The sequence below is a fragment of the Lytechinus variegatus genome, chromosome 7 (genome assembly GCF_018143015.1).
Source record: "Lytechinus variegatus isolate NC3 chromosome 7, Lvar_3.0, whole genome shotgun sequence".
Taxonomy (NCBI): Eukaryota; Metazoa; Echinodermata; class Echinoidea; order Temnopleuroida; family Toxopneustidae; genus Lytechinus; species Lytechinus variegatus.
This window is the reverse complement of record NC_054746.1, coordinates 42,364,824-42,383,030: the sequence shown is the minus strand read 5'-3', so window position 1 is coordinate 42,383,030 and position 18,207 is coordinate 42,364,824. Positions and strand designations below refer to the sequence as shown.

At 33.0% G+C, this 18,207-nt stretch overlaps 1 protein-coding gene across 1 annotated transcript in view; it reads right to left on the bottom strand.

The window, feature by feature from the left end:
* LOC121419354 (nidogen-1-like) overlaps positions 1 to 18,207 on the bottom strand; it is a 42,798-nt gene that overhangs the window by 11,139 nt on the left and 13,452 nt on the right. The window contains exons 4-14 of the mRNA XM_041613778.1: positions 17,302 to 17,513; positions 13,136 to 13,290; positions 10,448 to 10,591; positions 8,269 to 8,505; positions 7,140 to 7,346; positions 6,636 to 6,875; positions 4,947 to 5,069; positions 3,058 to 3,180; positions 2,248 to 2,373; positions 1,573 to 1,698; positions 116 to 241 (exon numbers count right to left, since the gene is read on the bottom strand). Of these exons, the coding sequence (XP_041469712.1) occupies positions 116 to 241; positions 1,573 to 1,698; positions 2,248 to 2,373; positions 3,058 to 3,180; positions 4,947 to 5,069; positions 6,636 to 6,875; positions 7,140 to 7,346; positions 8,269 to 8,505; positions 10,448 to 10,591; positions 13,136 to 13,290; positions 17,302 to 17,513 (1,819 nt within the window). The remainder of the gene's footprint in view (positions 1 to 115; positions 242 to 1,572; positions 1,699 to 2,247; positions 2,374 to 3,057; positions 3,181 to 4,946; positions 5,070 to 6,635; positions 6,876 to 7,139; positions 7,347 to 8,268; positions 8,506 to 10,447; positions 10,592 to 13,135; positions 13,291 to 17,301; positions 17,514 to 18,207) is intronic.

Here is an 18,207-nt window from a genome sequence, read left to right as displayed (position 1 = left end):
TGGCCTTGGGCCAGTCTATAGTTATTAGAAAATATTTTGCAACAAATAAAGATCATATAAAACAGATCAATGTTGGCTGAGGGATTGAACATGATTTTTTCCTGTTGATACCTACCTTGGCAGTTATATCCATCTCCCGTATAACCTGGAGCACATTCACAGTAGAAGGCTGTATCTCCTCGAGGGCGGCAATAAGCATAAGGGCTACAGTTGTTATTGTCACATGGATTACCGCTTTGTTCTAATGATTTAAGAATAAAATTAATGGAAGTAATATCCCTTAATTTGGAATTATATGAGGACTACCGGTATACAATATTGTGTAAAGCTCTTGTCTCTTTACAAGTGATTACTACAATGTAATGAACAAAATATAACATGTAAGGAATAGGTCACAATGAAAGACAGAATCATTGTTCTATTCTACAAGTCCATCATCCAGAGTGTTCTGTGTGTTATTTTGCCAATGCAGCAAAATGCGACTCGAAGAAGCTAAATCAACCCAAAAAAATTGTACAATGCTGATTAGGGTTAGACTGACCTTCCCTTGGTGACCTCTACCTAGAGAGAGTCGCTCATGAACTAAAACACATTATGCAGGAGCAGCAGGACCCCACTCACCCACTGTACGATAATTTTACTTTCAACTGTCCAGGCATTTGTCTATACACACCATGCACACTAAAAACCAATCCAAACCAAAAAAGACAATCATTTGTCCCCAATGCTATTCATCACTAAGTCCGAAGGTCTGTGTCTCTGTTGAAGAGACTCTATTTTGAGTGTCTTCTTCATATCAGTTACACTATTCTTTCTTTCATACAATCAAGTGATAAAACAAAATGCCCTATTCTGAATTTGCTCTAATTTATTGAGGAGCGTTATGAGTATGTGGATCCCATACTGATGAAAAATAGTCAAATATTGGTATAACCCATGTCTTGTACGACATTTCCTGAACATATGAAGGACACGAATGCAAGTTCCTTCTCAGAAAACCTAGTATTCTTTTTGCCTTGGAGCAGACTCTGTCTACATGAGAATTTCATGAGAGATCATTACTTATATCTAAACCTAGGTACTGAAAGGTTTTGGTTTCTTCTAGTACAGTGTTATTCAGGGTGTAATTGTACTTAAGAGGGCTTCTAGCATGTGAAAGTTGCAAGACATATAGCACTTTTGAGAAAATTCATCTGTCACTTGTTTTGCCAGATGTTGATTTATCAAGATCTCTTTGCAACTTCTCAGAATGTTTTGGGCGGGTTACTGTATAGTGTATAATATACAATCGTCTTTGAACAGACAACATCGAGATTCTAAGCCTTCAGGCAAGACGTTGATATAAAGCAGAAAGTATTAATGGGTCTGACACTGTTCCCTGTGGCACGCTAGAATCTACATTGACCCATTCAGAATGTTCACCCTCTACCACTACACGTTGTTTATGTTTGGTGAGAAACTCTTCAATCCATTTGTGAGTTTTACAAATTAATTTGTAAATAGTTATTATATCTCATTGTGATACAGGGCCCAGACCACAGCATTTGAAATACAAATAGAGAATGATGGTACCTCTTTCACAGTTCCTGCCATCTCCTATGAATCCTGGAGCACACTGACAATAGAAACCCTCACCATCAGGGTAGCAGTAGGCATAAAGAGAACAGTCATTGGTATCACAAGGATCACTTCCTTCATCTATTATACAAAGAAAATATTAGAAATAACTTCTTATAAAGACTATTTCATTCAGCAGTAAGAATTCACAGCACATTTGGTTGGTATTTTGCAAGTCAACAGTACATGTGTGGGTACACAGAATTGTACTTGGTTGCTGAGTGGTCTTTCACCAAGATTTTAAGAGATACATTTCAATAAATATCATAACTGAATGCACAATAGCATGTAGTTAACACCTTGATCAGACCATACCCTGAGGATGCATGCTACATCGTATTTATCAACAAGACTGCTTGTATAGACCATTCGACTTTAAGTCATACCAACTCTTCGTAAAAAAAACCTTGGAGAGTATTTCATCAACATTTCTCATCCACATGTCTGATCAGACTCCTGAGGAGCAGTTACTACGTTAACTGTCGGATAAAACTGGACTTGTCGAATAAAATATCTGACAAGTCTGTTCATAAAATGTTCCTCAGATGTGCTACTTGCAATGGAAAGTATAAAATTATATTTATTGTAGGTAAAATTGATGTTTAAAATGATAATTTGACGGTAACCCACCTGGAACACAGACACGTCCATCTCCATTAAATCCTGGTGCACACTGACATGTGAAGGTGTCACCAGCAGGGTAGCAATCAGCATTACTATCACAATCATTATTATCACATGGATTACCGGTTGAACCTAGTATGGGTCAAACAGTCAATGAAATATCATAGTTGAATGCTTAAAACAGACCTGATAAAGTACATTTTGTATAAAATTCTTGAGGTAAAAGCTGACGGAAATGGGAAGACAGTTCTGGACTCCTCCATGATTCAATGTCAGGCCTACACTTTTTCAGTTTCAAAGTGGTACAATATTTTCGGTATAAATTCTCTTCGGTTTTTTGACCTGAAATCAAAACTGGACACATGGCAATGTTTTAACTATGAATTGAAATATTCAGGAAGAAATAAACAATCACAGCAGTGTGAGAGAAATATGATTTACCAAAGTTTGCATGTGGATGGCAATACTGTGGAAACACAATTCTGGTTCTATGTTACTTATTGTAGTATTTTAAAGACAATTGTGTCAACTATAACATTATACATTCTACGTAGATACATTTTTGTTTAATTATCATTAACATGAATGTCTTCAGTTCACCATTTGTCGTTCCCCAAATGATCAAATAAAAAAGTATGATGAAATGTGTATAGAAGAGCATGTGGACAATCTTGGATTAAAATGCATTGCGCTGTTATTATCATGGATGTGTGAACAATGTGCATTGTTGAATTGATTGTTTATTTACAAAGGATTGGATGATATCACTTGTTCACACAAGTATCTTCAAAGATCTCCCCTAACAAACAGTCTTACCTTCTGGCTGACAGTTATATCCATTTCCTTCATAACCAGATCTACAGAAGCAAGAATATCCACCCGCTGCAGGAGAGCAGTCAGCATTACGATCACATTGATTGTTCGCACAAGGATCCTCTTCTGCATAAGAATACAACATCAGACATCATCATTTAAAGGCAGCGTAAATGATTTCTATAGAGAGCCATAATGCTCTCAGTTTTCAAACTCATATGATCAATTAAACATCACTGCAAAGTCATTCAAGACCTCAAATCTAAATATGAATTTTCTCCTCATCGTCATCATGAAACAAAGTTTTATCTCCTCTAAACATGTCATTTCTTGGTTCAAATAAGAATGTTATTGTCAAATTTGTAAATACTGAAATACAGTGCGTATCAAAAAAAACGGGACAGTTTTGAAAAGTCTATTAAAAAATTGTTTTTAAAATATTATGTCTATATTTTGATGTTAACAGATGCTCTGAGATCTTATCTTTGATATGCCATATTAAAAAATATTTTTTGTTCATGCTTGAGCGAACACGGGAAGTTTTTGTCGGGGGTTCAAAAAGAGGCTTGCGCCAAAATGGCAGAAATTAGAAATTTGACAATAAGGCTTTTGGCTAATCAGCGCACTTTCTCTTAATCCTTTCATTGTCTTTGCCATAATTTTCGAATCATGCTGTCAATTTTCATTACAATTTTATTTATTTACCTGAATTATTTTGTTTTTCATTTAAACTTCTTTTACCTTTGAATTTTCCTTCATACATGTAAGTAAGAAAATAAGACTTTTTGTCAACCCAAGTAGGAAGATTTGCATTATTAATTGGGAGAATTTGTAATTTTTCAAATCCTTTTATTATGTGAAACAAATCATGTTATGGTACCTATAAAAGACATGAATGCTATTTTCAAGGGGTTATTGAATCATTCACCAAGTTTATTATGTGCTTGACAGGGCAAACAGGAAAGGACCCATGTCTTTCAATGGCAATCGTCGTTGCTCCTTCAATTTTGAAGGAGCAAGATATGGCAGATCGAGTAAAATGTATTAAAACGTTGTGAAGCGAGCAAGCAAAAAAATTTCCACCATTTCATTAAAATATCTTATTTTGCGATTTTGACATAATATTCAGAAAGCGATATCATATTTCACTTTCCATGTTTTCTGTTATTTTCTTTCCACTTTTTTTCTTGGTCATGATTTTTTTTTTTTGGGGGGGGGGAAGCGAGCACCCCGAGCCCCAACCCATCAGTATGCCACTGTTCAAGCACCATAACCTTCGTAGCACACAATGAAAGGATTTGAAAAAAAAGTTCTCTCATACTTCGGTTTAACAAAATTGTTCTTGCCTAAGCTAAAGAAGGAAAATTCAATGCTAAAACAGGATATTAAAAAAGGAACAACAACAGAAATATTTGAGCAAATATTAAAGTAGATTTGGAAATGAATTTTGACCGCATAATACAAAAATTATGGCAAAGATAATGTGAAGATTAAGAGGAAGTCTGCTGATAAGCAAGAAGTCCGATCATGTTTATCATTTGATGACATTTTGGCGCAAGCCTCCTTTTTAACCCCAGACAAAAACATTCCGTGTTCGCTCAAGCGTGAACGAAACTAATTTTTTTAAATAACATTTGAAGGATAAGACCCCAGAGCATCTTTTGACACCAAAATATAGAGATAATAATTTGAAACAAAAATTTTATAGACTTTTCAAATCTGTCCCGTTTTTTTTGATACGCACTGTATAATATAACATTTGTGAATAAGCAAAAAAAAAATGTTTTTCTACATTTGATTTCGGAAAAAAAAGATCAATGTTGTGCTTGTATGACATCTGTCTATTGATTCAAATCACCTTTTTTCTGGGATGGACTAAAATTCTGACTTACCTACGCATGTGTATCCATTACCAGTGAATCCTGATCTACACTGGCAGGTGAAGGAATCACCTTGAACAAAACATTCTGCATTTTCACCACAATTATTATTCTCACAAGCATCGGTAGGTACACCTAGGAGATGGAAGAATGAGATATTACAAGTCTGTAATGTCTACTTGTTTAATCATTCAAATTAATGTATGAAAAAAAAATGCAATAATTTTCTCTCCATATTGTTCTATACTTAAAGGTATTGTTTATCTTTGTGAGCAGCCGATTTAAAAATTCTCAAACCAAGATGAAACATGTGTACAAGTGCATGTGTTAGAACTAATAAACCCTGAAAACAACCATTATTGAGAATGAAAAGCTAAAACTACAAGGCAAACTCCGATTTTGTAAATAGGCATCTTATAGACGCCTAAATAGTACACATAAGTGTATGGGATGAACTTAAGATGGTGTTTCCGGTCACTTTATATTTCAATTCTTGATGCACTAAATATTTATTTTTGAATGCAATTTTTTCTGGGCTTCATTTTTGTAACATATCACAGACACAGGTGACAAGTGTGACCTTCTAGCTCAGATTTTTTTAAAGTCAAACCAATGTTAATTAACCAATCACTTTAAGCAATATTGTACTTTTAAATCTAATTGATATTGCAGCTTCATGTATACATAAATGTTTAAATAACAGTTGACAAATAAGTTAATTATGAACTTCACTAACAATCTGATTTTTGTACATCCCATACACTACAAATCTTGCTGTATTACTGGTTAAACTGTGGTCATACTGTGTAACATCTTGAATAGCAGTATGTCGCACTGTGTACTACTTTCACTAAAAAAAGTATTATTGTATAATCTTGCACAAATTCACGCTAAAAATACATATTACTATATACAATTACCACTAATTCATCCATAATTTGAGAGCACTTGGCCCAGATAATTTTAATCTATTTTCTATATAATGACTTGTTTTGTACAGATATATATGCACATAACCTAATACTTCCTTTGTAAAATAAATATTTATCTCTTTCCTTATCTCTGCCTCAGCTTGGGAAAAGAGCTATATCTGAATCACCGAAGAAGAGTGCTTATAAACTTTACCAAACAGTTTGCTATATTACAAAGTGCCCCCACCCCCATAACTTCACTAATCAAAGTCTTAGATAAGTTGCTCCATGCAGGTAATTTAAAGAGAAATTCCAGTAGTTGCAGTAAACACTGATTTCATGAGAAAGTCTGTAAAACAAGGCTTAATTGTCAGTATATCATCGAGGATCTAGATCTGGTACAGTTACATTAACTGAACTTTGTGAAATCTTGAAATCTACGCTGAAAATTGTTCACACCGAAGATCCCCAACACAGATAAGCGCGTGTGGGACAATGTATAATTATTGCATAGAGCGTCGGGCCCAACGCTCTACCCGAATCCTGTGCTTATTTGCTGATTTCTCAGCAATTACACAATGTCTTCCAGAATCCTTTGGCACATGCATTTATTTATACAAACAGACACTTTGGTGGTCATTTCATTGGATTCTGTACGAACTCATTTTGATATCGTTACCAAAACTAGCATTTACCTTTAAGATAAAACTTTTTCTATTATATGTAAGAAATCATAGCAATGTGGGTGAAGAAGCATTAGTAGTTATTACAGTTTCAATGATTTACTTACCAATATCAGGTCCTACACTGGTGACCATGGCATAGCGGAGGATTTCTCCCTGGGGCTCAAATATGGAATAAGCATAGGTGGTATTCATTCTCATAGCAGTAAGTGAGGCATCAGTGTCGATATCATCAGCTTCACATTCCTCGTAGGTGATGGTCTGTTCGATGGTAAAACTAATGGTCCGCTCATCAGCAGTATTAGCATTGACAAGAAGCTCACGCTCCTCAGAAGAATGAACATATCCTGAAAACAAAAATATGTATGAATTCATTGTTCTTTATTGAGATTATGGTTACATTAAATTTATATCAGACAATTAGGATATTCAACCACATGGTAGGCAGAAATGCTAGTACTAGTTGCAGACAAACTAGGATCAGACAATGTTGGATGAGACCAAATGGAAAGTAGACAAATAAGGTACCGGTACCCTATATCGACTAAGTGGCCATTAACCAACCAAGCTACCCAATTCTGTAAGGTAAATAGTTGAAATATGAGACTTACCTGGTCGATACTTGGTATAAACCTCTGAGTGAGGGATTACATTGACAGATGTACCAGGTGGAAGGTAGGGTACATCACCATTGATATTAACATAACCAGATATGACCCCTTCCGCCTCACTGTCATCTACACCAGTATACCTCTGTGTGATGCTAACCTCTTCACCACCATCAAATCGTATGTTGGCAGAGTAGAGAAGGACTCCGCCTGAATGATTTAGACAAGATATTATACAGATAATCAATGTGGACTAGACTGAAGTTGAAACTTTATAACCAATATTATATTATACAAAACAGTATTTTTGGTGTACAAATGAGAAAATGAGATCTTTGGTATAAGGGGACAACAAAATAGCAATAGTTACGATTCAGATGTGGCACCCTTTATATAAATATAATAACTCTTCAAGATAAATTCTTGAAGCTTTATTAAGAATACAACCTGTTTCCTGTCAGTATATTTTTAATTGCATCTAAGGAAGTACTTATGGGAGAAATAGATTTACAAGCAAAACAGAAAGCTTCCAGGGAAGATCATTCTTCAAAATAGACAAAATTTCCTCCTTGGACCTCTTTCAAAAGAAACACTATAAAACAATCTGAGATACCTACGATTATCTATTGTGAAATAAAAATGAGGAAAGGCAACTGTGATTAATGTGAACTTAAGTTTTAATGCAAAGCATAGTGGAATGTCAAACAAACTCATTGCCCATCATGTCAACATTACTTTCCCCACTGAATCGTTCACATATATATGTTTACACATTCAGTGAAGTGTATGTCTGAGCTACAGTAATTTGGAGGCACAAAACCAACTTTGTCAATTCCAGAGAAAAATGTTGCTGGACTGACAAGACCTTGTATCTCAAAATTTAACAAATATTAGGATAGCTCAGGAAAAGTTGGACTTCAGATCAAGTTATGACATTAAAATTTATAAACATTATGTTTGCATAGGAAAAAAGTTCTCTACATGAATTTGGACTCCTTACAGAAAATATCAGCGAGCCAAGACTACCGTGTTTCTACAAAACAGCTTTTTGATATTGAGCCACCTATACTTTTTCAATTCTGAGATTCAAAAATTAAGTTCAATTTTCTCATATATTTTCCAAGATACATACCTGTCTGCATGAATCCATTGATTCCCTTTGTAGCTGGTTCAGCAAACATCCATCCCATAAGCTCACCAATAGGTAATAGAAGCTGTAGGGTATAAGACAGTGATGATGGTACAGGACTGATTGCTGTAAAGGTACGTCCACCTCCTCCCATGATGAAGGTATGTATGTAGACATCATCAGGTATGGTTACTCCATTGACGGTTCCGTTAACGTTCCCGTTCATACGTCCATTGTTATCTAAAATAGCAATGGTGCCAGAATATATTTGATCAAACAGTCTCGTGTCATTGACTCAAATATGAGCAGTAGACATGTAATCCTGAAAAGACCATGTTGTATGTCTTAGAAAAAAAATATTTGAGCCACAAGCTTCCTGTGAGAATGAATGTTGGTGGTGTATGTTTATGAAATGCATGAATTGTAAAAACCAGCTCATTATGGACTGAGTTAAATTAATGAGATGTACCTTTACAATTGATTGAGTGTAAATGTAGTTCCGATTTTCGGATTAAATCATCTTCCCTGGGAATTATCTCCAATCTCAAACAGTATTTCCTATTTTTTTCCTTGGAAACCACCCTTCTCATGAATCATTGATATTTACGGAGACTACCATGATTAATAAACCACAATCTAATCCCACCAAAATATCAAGGGAACATCTTACGGTCAACTTTGTAATACATGACATAAATAGCTTAGCTTTTGTCACTTCACCTGTACGCCTCAAATTCCATTTTGAATGATACTAGTTCAATATGAAATAACAAAATGACCGCAAAAGAAAAAAAAAGAGTCCCATCATTTGTGCATTTTGTACCTATTATTGTTGATAAATATTATAAATTACATGAAAATGTACTTTTTAAATGTTACATCACCACAGGATCAATTTGATTCATATAAAAAAGAGTCATATTACATGTAAATGAACTCAATCATGCAAATTTCATCAAAAATAGATGAAAGAAATTAACAGCTTTTTAAAGGTTTGCACTGTTTAAAAATCAATGAACAAGGCTGTGTCAAAACAAGTAAGGTGATGTCACAAGCACAAGACATATTTTACAATATCATCATGAAATACAAATATTTCTATTTCTGCTCCATGAGTATGGTTTTACTTCTCAAGTAATGAATAAAAAAACATCCATACCATATAAAATATTTATGTTATATGCAAGGGAGAGATTATGTTAAACATCTATGAATTAAGATGAACTCCTGAATATTTCTTGTAGTGACAAAAAGAAAACAATAATGAAAGTGGGCATATAACATCATATTAACTTATATATGAAGAGCTTGATTCCATAAGGGGCTAAATCCACCTTTGACCAAAATTGATTTTTTTTTTCATATAAATATATGTATCTTAGACATGGGAATCAAATGCATCACATCACATTAAAAAGAAAATTGAAATTTTGGTAAAAATTGATTGTAAATTTGAGTATTATTCCAAAAGGAGCTATCAAAATTCAAAACAATTTTATTCCAAAGGAGCTAAATCCACTCCTGGGTCATCTAAAATTTGTTAAATTTTACTACTTTTCATAAAGTTCTGCATTCAATCTTTTAGGTACATGTTATAGATACAAGTTCACCCCATCAGTGCAAATTTGGATGAAGAAATATACTTTTACTATATTTATGAATATTTTTGTGGATTTAGCTGCTTTTGGAATAAAAAAAATCACTGTCCATAGAAAAGATGAAAAAATATCTTTTTTTTCTTTCTAAAATTTTCCATGGATAAACATCAGAAATCATGTAAAATCAGTGTTAAACATGTTTAAATTGGCAAAAATGGGCATTCAACTAAGGCTTTATTCCAAAAGGAGCTTAATCCATGAAAAAAATAAAAAAATCTGAAAAAAAATGATGCTGAATGCTAGACTTTAAAAACATGATTTAATTAATCACGATGATGGCACTATAAATCTTATCAAAATAAAACAGTGGATAAGGGAAAGTGGTGAATTAAAAAAAAACATGATTTACAGAAAATCTCCAAAAGTGGATTTAGCTCCTTTTGAAATAAAACTCTTCAACCCTATACAAAATTAAAAAAAAAGTAAATCTGATGCTGATGAAATTTGCTGGTTTGATTTTTATACATGTTTATTCCAATCAACTTGATCTGTGAGTGAATACCAAACAAACTGGTTGTACTTACCATTAGATAAACAATGGATACCATTACCAATGAAGCCTTCATTACATGCACAGCAGTATCCAGTGGGGTAAGGAACACATCGGCCATTTTGACTACAGCTTCCTTCTCTACACTGGTTCTCAAAGTTCAAAACAACATCAAGTGCTGAAAAATAAAAGAAAGAAACTTAGAGAAGTGCTCTACTGCATCATTAAATGTTAAAATATGCCTTTTCCTTATTTAAACAACAAACAGCAATGTAGATCAATAAGCTAAAAGTCAAACAATTGCAAGTATTGATGGTTCATTTGTTTTATTTGATAGATTTCTGTTTAAGAACCTCATTTAACGCTAAATCAAAATTCTTCTAAGGAATTTGCTCATTTTCAGGAGACCCTCCTTCCGGGCCCTCCTTATTGAATTGTAGGTATAGATACTGTATACTATGAATTGAAAATTTTACATCAAACATTTATTTCTTTATTATTTTTAGCTTTATTTAATCACTGCATGGTCTCATCAGTAATACAAACTGCTATCATTGAGGGCACTGAAATATAACAACAACAAAAGATGAAGCAAAAAGAAAATCTGCTATTTAATCAAACCTCTATTATCTTTTATCGCCACACATTTCTTGATCTTTGATCATTTTGACATTTTAACATTTTGGAGGTGATTGCTTTGGAGGCTCCCAATAAGTCAAAATAGCAAATGCAATATTCTTACTTTGCACTAATATCAAACTAAAATAACTTTATATAGTTGAGGCCAGAAGTTTACATACACCCAGGAAATTCAAAGAAAAGTTGACACTTGCCAAAAATCATAAAACTTACTGTATGTTATAAAATATTTGTGCTATCATGACAAATTTGATATCAAACAAATGAGTATGTCATGCCCCTTCATCACATTGCTTTGTCGTCAGGAGCTGAAAAATATTAAGGTGTCATTTTTCCCCAAAAATCTTAATATTTTAGAAAAATTTAAAATAAAAATTTGACAAAAACACTTCATATTTAAGCTAGTTACTTCTCAACACAAACATGTCAGATTACGCTTCTTTGTTCAGTGGTGACATATTATGATAGAAAATGTAATATAAATCATAATTTTGACATATATATTTCTATAACAAACTATAGAATACACTTAGCATGAATATTCCTTTTTTTTAAAAGAAAATTCCACTTGAAATATATGAATACGCTCTTTTGTTTGATACCAATAGTCATAGTAGTATTTCTGAAGATATAGTAAATTTTATGTTTGGCAAGCAAACAAATTTCACTGAATTCCACGGGTGTACCAGTGTGTAAACTTTTGTATATAAGTTTATTTTAATTAAATATATAATGATGCATAATATCACTTTGCACTAATATATTATACAGATATTGCCTACCTAGAGTTTGAATATAACATTTCCTCTCCCCGATGGAATTATATTTTTCCCAAGGGAATATATTTTGCCCGAAGCGCGCAGCGCTGAGGGAAAATATTATCCCGAGGGAAAAATATAGCTTCGGAGGGGAGTTGAAATGTTATTTATTAAAACGATAGACCAGGCAATATCTGTTATATTATATAGTATATTTGGATTCGCCATCAGAAATTGCATTTATCATCTGGTTCAAGAGCGAAATTCTTGCTACAGCTCTGATCCGTCTACGTCATAATAGATTTTTTAAAATGAAAATACATCAAGCGCGTTCTTCATGCAATGACAATGACAATGCAATCGACGCGTTAACACTAGCGCGTACATCAAATAACCTATCTTGTTGCGCAACTTGTATGCAGCGAGTGACATCACCTTAGTGGATATAACGCCGCAATTGAAAATACTACGCAGTATATTCCCTGAGGTGACGTCAAAACCTAGAATATAACAAATGCGATCCTCGCAGCTATGATCACGTGATGGTGTATTGACCTATCACTGATTCGAATTTACATAGCCTATGTAATATATTAAAATAACATTACCTGTATATAACTTAATATTGAGATAAAAGAATTCAATGATAAAAACATCTAACATATCTAATTATCACAGCATCTGATGGAATTTTCCTATTCAACATTACATGACGAAGGAAAGAGGCCTTAGTGACTTTAAAACTGACAATGGTTATCTATGAATCACAATTTACAAAAGACCCTCACTGCTTTATTGCCTCATTTTCCAACATGGCACATACAGAGAGTGCCTCACTTGGCAAGATTTCAGAAATGTAAAATCAAATTTAAACTTAAATGAATGAAAATCAGTATTAACATAAACCATCACATGATGAGTAATATCATCATGAGATTATGACTTCTTCAGATGCCCCCTTCTTATCTTTAAACCATCTCAACATGAAATATATTTCTATAGTCTATAATACAAAGTGAGCATAAACTTTCACTGAAATTTTCACTGCAAACTGGGAAAGACACGCTTGAGTTAAATCTAAATAATTCTAAATGTATAAAAAACAATTGTGTTCGAACTTCGAACTAATGATGTGAACAGTTACTTCTATAATTTATCCTAGGAGTACATATTTATGACACTTATTATAAACACAAGTATACACAAAATACATTTTAATAATTCAATAATAATTAATTTTATTTATCTACATTTGACTAAGTAATTCATCATTACCAGTGGCAGTTGAAGGATATTATTTGTTTGAAAGAAAAATGTGAATTCACCATTGTCTAGTTGGACATCGACTGTTTCTGGAGGAGGCTGATCATTCTGAGGAAGTTCTTCCAAAGGGACATAGGCCACAGCAGGGATGATGTTACCATCCATACGTCCATCAATCTTATATGCCCAGACACCATTCAATCCAACATTGGAATCCCTAAAAGGTTATATGAGAAAAAAAATGTTCCAAGGGAAAAGTAATTTGAATCAAGAATCATCTTTGTTGTAAACATCGAAAAAGTGATCTGTTTGCTAAAATATTGAGTCCATTAAATGGGTTGGAGTCTTTATATTATTCAAATTAGGAAACATTTTTTTCTTATCGCCCTCTAATCTAAACTGGAGCTGGCAATAAAACTTATTTATCTGACATAGCAATGGAGATGTCACTGTATAACATCTGACATTTGGTTTACAACACTTTTACAAAGAGTTACGATCGATCCAATCAATTGTAACTCTATGGAAATCCATCAGTGTCATAATTTTTCTACAGGAAATTTGCAAAATGTCCTTTGTAAACAAAGGAAAACACACCAAACTATCAAGAGAGCAATTAATTTATGGATATGCATTCATATCTAGAATTTTTTTAAACAAACATTCATTTCATATGTTGACTTTACTGGCTTCCCATAGTTGCGATTGATTGGATCAATCGCAACTCTACAGTAAGACAGGATCCTGATCAGTGTAAAGTACCACCGGCATGGCAGGATATCTAAATATAATCAAATTAACCAACTGTCTAATTGAACTGTGATGACTAGGTTGACTAGGTCAAGTGTAATTTAGAAATGAACTTGTTATACAGAGTAGATAATAAATGGACAGATTTAGCAAAAAGAAATAACAGTTATTCATATATTCTAATAAAAGTCTATAGTGAAGTAAATCTTTTGGAAATTACCTGACATTATTCATTCTAGTACAACTAAATCATCATATTTATTAATAGTATGAGATTTTCCCACGCTTTAGGAGGAAACAATGTTCAAAACAACTTTATGAAATCTGTCAGACCTGTATAATAAAATGTTCTATTTATGAATAAAGTAGAGGATATAGAAACCTCAAATCTACATGTAGGTGGGAGTTACAACTTTGTTTTGGGAAACAGACGAGACAATACTCATGTTTCCTGCTAAAACAATTCAGGCAAATGCACAACAGGAAATCAAGCCAAAATCTTTGAATGTATCATAGTCTGTCTTGTCTTCTCTGATCTTATGTGAATTACATATCACCATTAACATTATGTCTTCTTGAAACTAGAACATCATGTATTCTAGGCCATGGAAACAAGAAGTTGATTAACAATATTCAAATATGTTTTCAATGAAATATTGAGAAATTGTCAATTTTCTCATGATGTATGCAGCCTCAAATAAACAAAGCTTATAAAATGTTAGAACTTTCTTTAAGTTTACACCCCAAATCAATGAAATTTTCAGTGGTATGATTTTTTCTTTCTTAATTTATTCAAATCCACTTTTTGTTTGGGTGGATTCGTTCTTTAGAAGATATAATTTGAAATATATTTAGCCTCCTCAAAATTTTGTGTTGATGTTTATGCCTAACTCTACTTATTCAGCATTATGAACATGCTAATTTAACCTGAGCGGTTCATAACTGTACACACTGATGCTAAAAAATACCTTCTTGATTTAGTTTCGACTTGTGTCTCTTCAGATGAACCTCCCATTTTTCTTTCAACACCATACCAAAATGACCCTTGTGTACCCATGTCAATCACCGGACATATCCATATCCCCCAGTCCTTCATTCTTAACAATTTTTTAAAGACTCAAATACCTTGATATGTAATATCTTGATATATTGGTATGTGATCCACAAGACACAGTTTTTACTTAGTGTATTTGTTGAAATAGTTAAAGGAGAATGAAACCTTTAGACCAAGATAGCTTGTGTGAAAACAGAAAAATCAAAGAAACAGATAAACGAAAGTTTGAGAAAAATCGGACAAGTAATGAGAAAGTTATGAGCTTTTGAATATTGCAATCACTAATGCTATGGAGATCCTCACATTGGCAATGCGACAAACATGTGTGATGTCACTCTTGAACAACTCTCCCCATTACTTTAGTATATATTTCACTTAAATTGCCTCTTTTATTACATCTATCAGTAGAAGATGTATTCTTTCTATAGGAGGGCATGTAATACAGATTTTTTAAAGAATACATCATGGATAAAGAGTTTGTATCACCATACGAAAAAGCAAAAAGACACATTTTCAGAGTATTTCATAGTCCATCAAAGGGAAAGTTGTTCATCAGTGACATCACACATCCTTGTCGCGTTGCCAATGGGAGGATCTCCATAGCATTAGAGATTGCAATATTCAAATGCTCATAACTTTCTCATTATTTTTCTGATATTTCTCAAACTTTCTTTGTTCTTATTCTTTGATTTTTCTGTTTCGACACAAGCCTACTTGTTCCAAAGGTTTCATTCCCCTTTAAGTATAAAATAAGAGATTTTTTCTGAATAGTAAAGCAATAGGTTCATGTAGGCCTACTTGAAAAGGCTGAAGAGTGGAGAGGGGGAAAAGTTTATATTGCTTTCAATTTGACCTGCATTTCAAGAAGGAATTGTGGAAGTAGGGTGTGTGAAATGTGTTCTTATTTCTAATCTTCATCCCTACATTACTAATAAACTTATAAAATCAGAAGTCCCCATGACTGCTATAATTGACTGCTTCTGTTTAAAATTCCTATCCATTATGAGAATTTGTACCATGCATTCATAATTGCCTTGCTCTATAATATATCACAAACCAAACCACATTATTGTTTAATCACAATATAATAGACTCATGTCAACAACAATAAAAAAATCAAATTTTTAATAGTCCTCCAGATACTCTTGGTAGAAGAGTTCAAATAAGTTTACACGAGGACCCATCAAGTCCACTGAGTTCAACTGAATTCTTTTCATGTCTGTTTGAGTCATTCATAACAGTCTCCAAGATGCAGTGATTAACTTAACTGGTAAATGGGTAAACATCATGCACACCATAGCTCTGTAAATTTGATTAGTACTCTACATGTTGGTACCCTATGATCTAGACTCTAAGGTCTGTGTGTACATTCTCCTTTGTGGTCCCCTTTGAAACTTTTTCCATTATGTAAACAATCCGTTTTCTCCCAGGCTTTGACCTTTTAATTGTATATACAAAGAATCATGGTCAAGAAGACTTTAAAGCCAAAATGTAATTTAGATTGGACCAAAATTCCAATTTCAATCTTGAACAATAAAGTTGGGGACCATAAAGCCTAGATTAGTTTTGCATAGATTGACTCTGAAAAATTTGTCAGATTCATCACAATCCCTTGGCAATGATATCATTTCCATGGTAAAGGTCCTTATAAACTCTGATATTGAACATGAAGGAAATGTTAAAAAAAATTCTCTTTCAATTCTAATATTAAAATTGTATTATAGAATGAAAACCCATTCATAGACCAGTATCTACATATAAATCTATAAAAAAAAAAAAAAAAAACCAAAACAAAACCAGACCTGTAATATGTATATCACCTTGGGTAGATGTATCATATAGGCCAAAAATAAACATCTTTAACTGTCTAGTCTAACATTTTTTAACTTTACAAAGTGTCAAATAAGGCCCAAAATATACATTCTCAACTGTCTAACATTTTAAAACTTTACAAAGTTTCAAAACAAGAACAATAAATTAAGTAAAATAATTTAGGTTTTGATTCTTTGGAGGGAGGGGATGTGTAAAAAAATGAATACAAACTACTATTACAGGGTCTAATAAAAAAAACACACACGAATTAATCAATATAGGATGATTTTATTTAAAATATCTGATTTAAGTAAGAAAAGAGCGGGGATATGATTTGCTTAACAGTGAAATCTGGAAAGAACATTATATATGACTACAGCATTGAGGTATATTACACTAGCACAGATGACATTACCATTATATTTATCTAACTCCCAATAGATAATGTCCTTGGAGTCATCACACTGGTATGCAATAGGTCAGAAATATATTAAAGGAATACTTACATGTAAGCTTATTATATAAGTATATATAAAGAGAAAGAGAGAGAAAAAAAAGCTAGGGGAGATTTAGATTAAGCATAGACGACTGATTTCCAATTTTTTTAAATACCTCATGGCTTCAAAGAGAGTAGCAGCCTTGTTTTCTTCTGTTGTATAGACCATCTCAAACTCCCACTGATTATGGGCCTTGCCAGAGGTAAACCCTGCATCTATTGGGCTACTGATAAGATCAGGACGAGGGTATTCATTGTCATCATCGTACAGGAAGAAGGCAAAAGAATGGATCGAATCTGCTACCAAGATGAGCTGGAATGTTACGGTCTGTGTAAATGAAGAAATAACATAAAGCAAATAAAATATATCATATATCAAGAAAATACAAATGAAAAAATAGGGAGTTGAAAACTATATGATGATGATAGTTTTTGTATGGCCTGCCATTCATAAAAAGTCTTTAAAAAAATAAATGACATAGCTTAACAGTACTTGTAAAGTAAAGGGTGCAAGCTAAAGGAGTCAAACTGCAATACAAATTTTACTTCTGCACTAAAGTTTTCTTCTTATAAGTAGAATCCATAAAATTACCAATGTCAGTGACTTATAAAATGATACCCTTTTATAATTATGCGCGAAGTCAAAAGATGTGAAAATATCAAGACAGACACAAATATTAGTGTACAGCCTATAATGTACCGCTATGCCTAATCCACACTGATACAATATGAATTATTTCATGGTAAAGTAAAATGACAATAGAACAAAAAAATATTCATTTATTTGCAAAATAGTTTGAAGTATATTTTGAACTAACATAATAGTAATCAAATATATTATAAAAACAGTCAAATATAAAAAGGGGTACAGGAAAATGCACTTCTACTAGCTGGCATTATAGGATTTGGATCTTGATATAAAAAGATTGAGAAGTTAAAACAAAATATATTTGGCTTCATTTCCCACTTGTAATGAGGACCACCATGCAGTTCACACTCATCTAATCCTTTGGCAATATGAC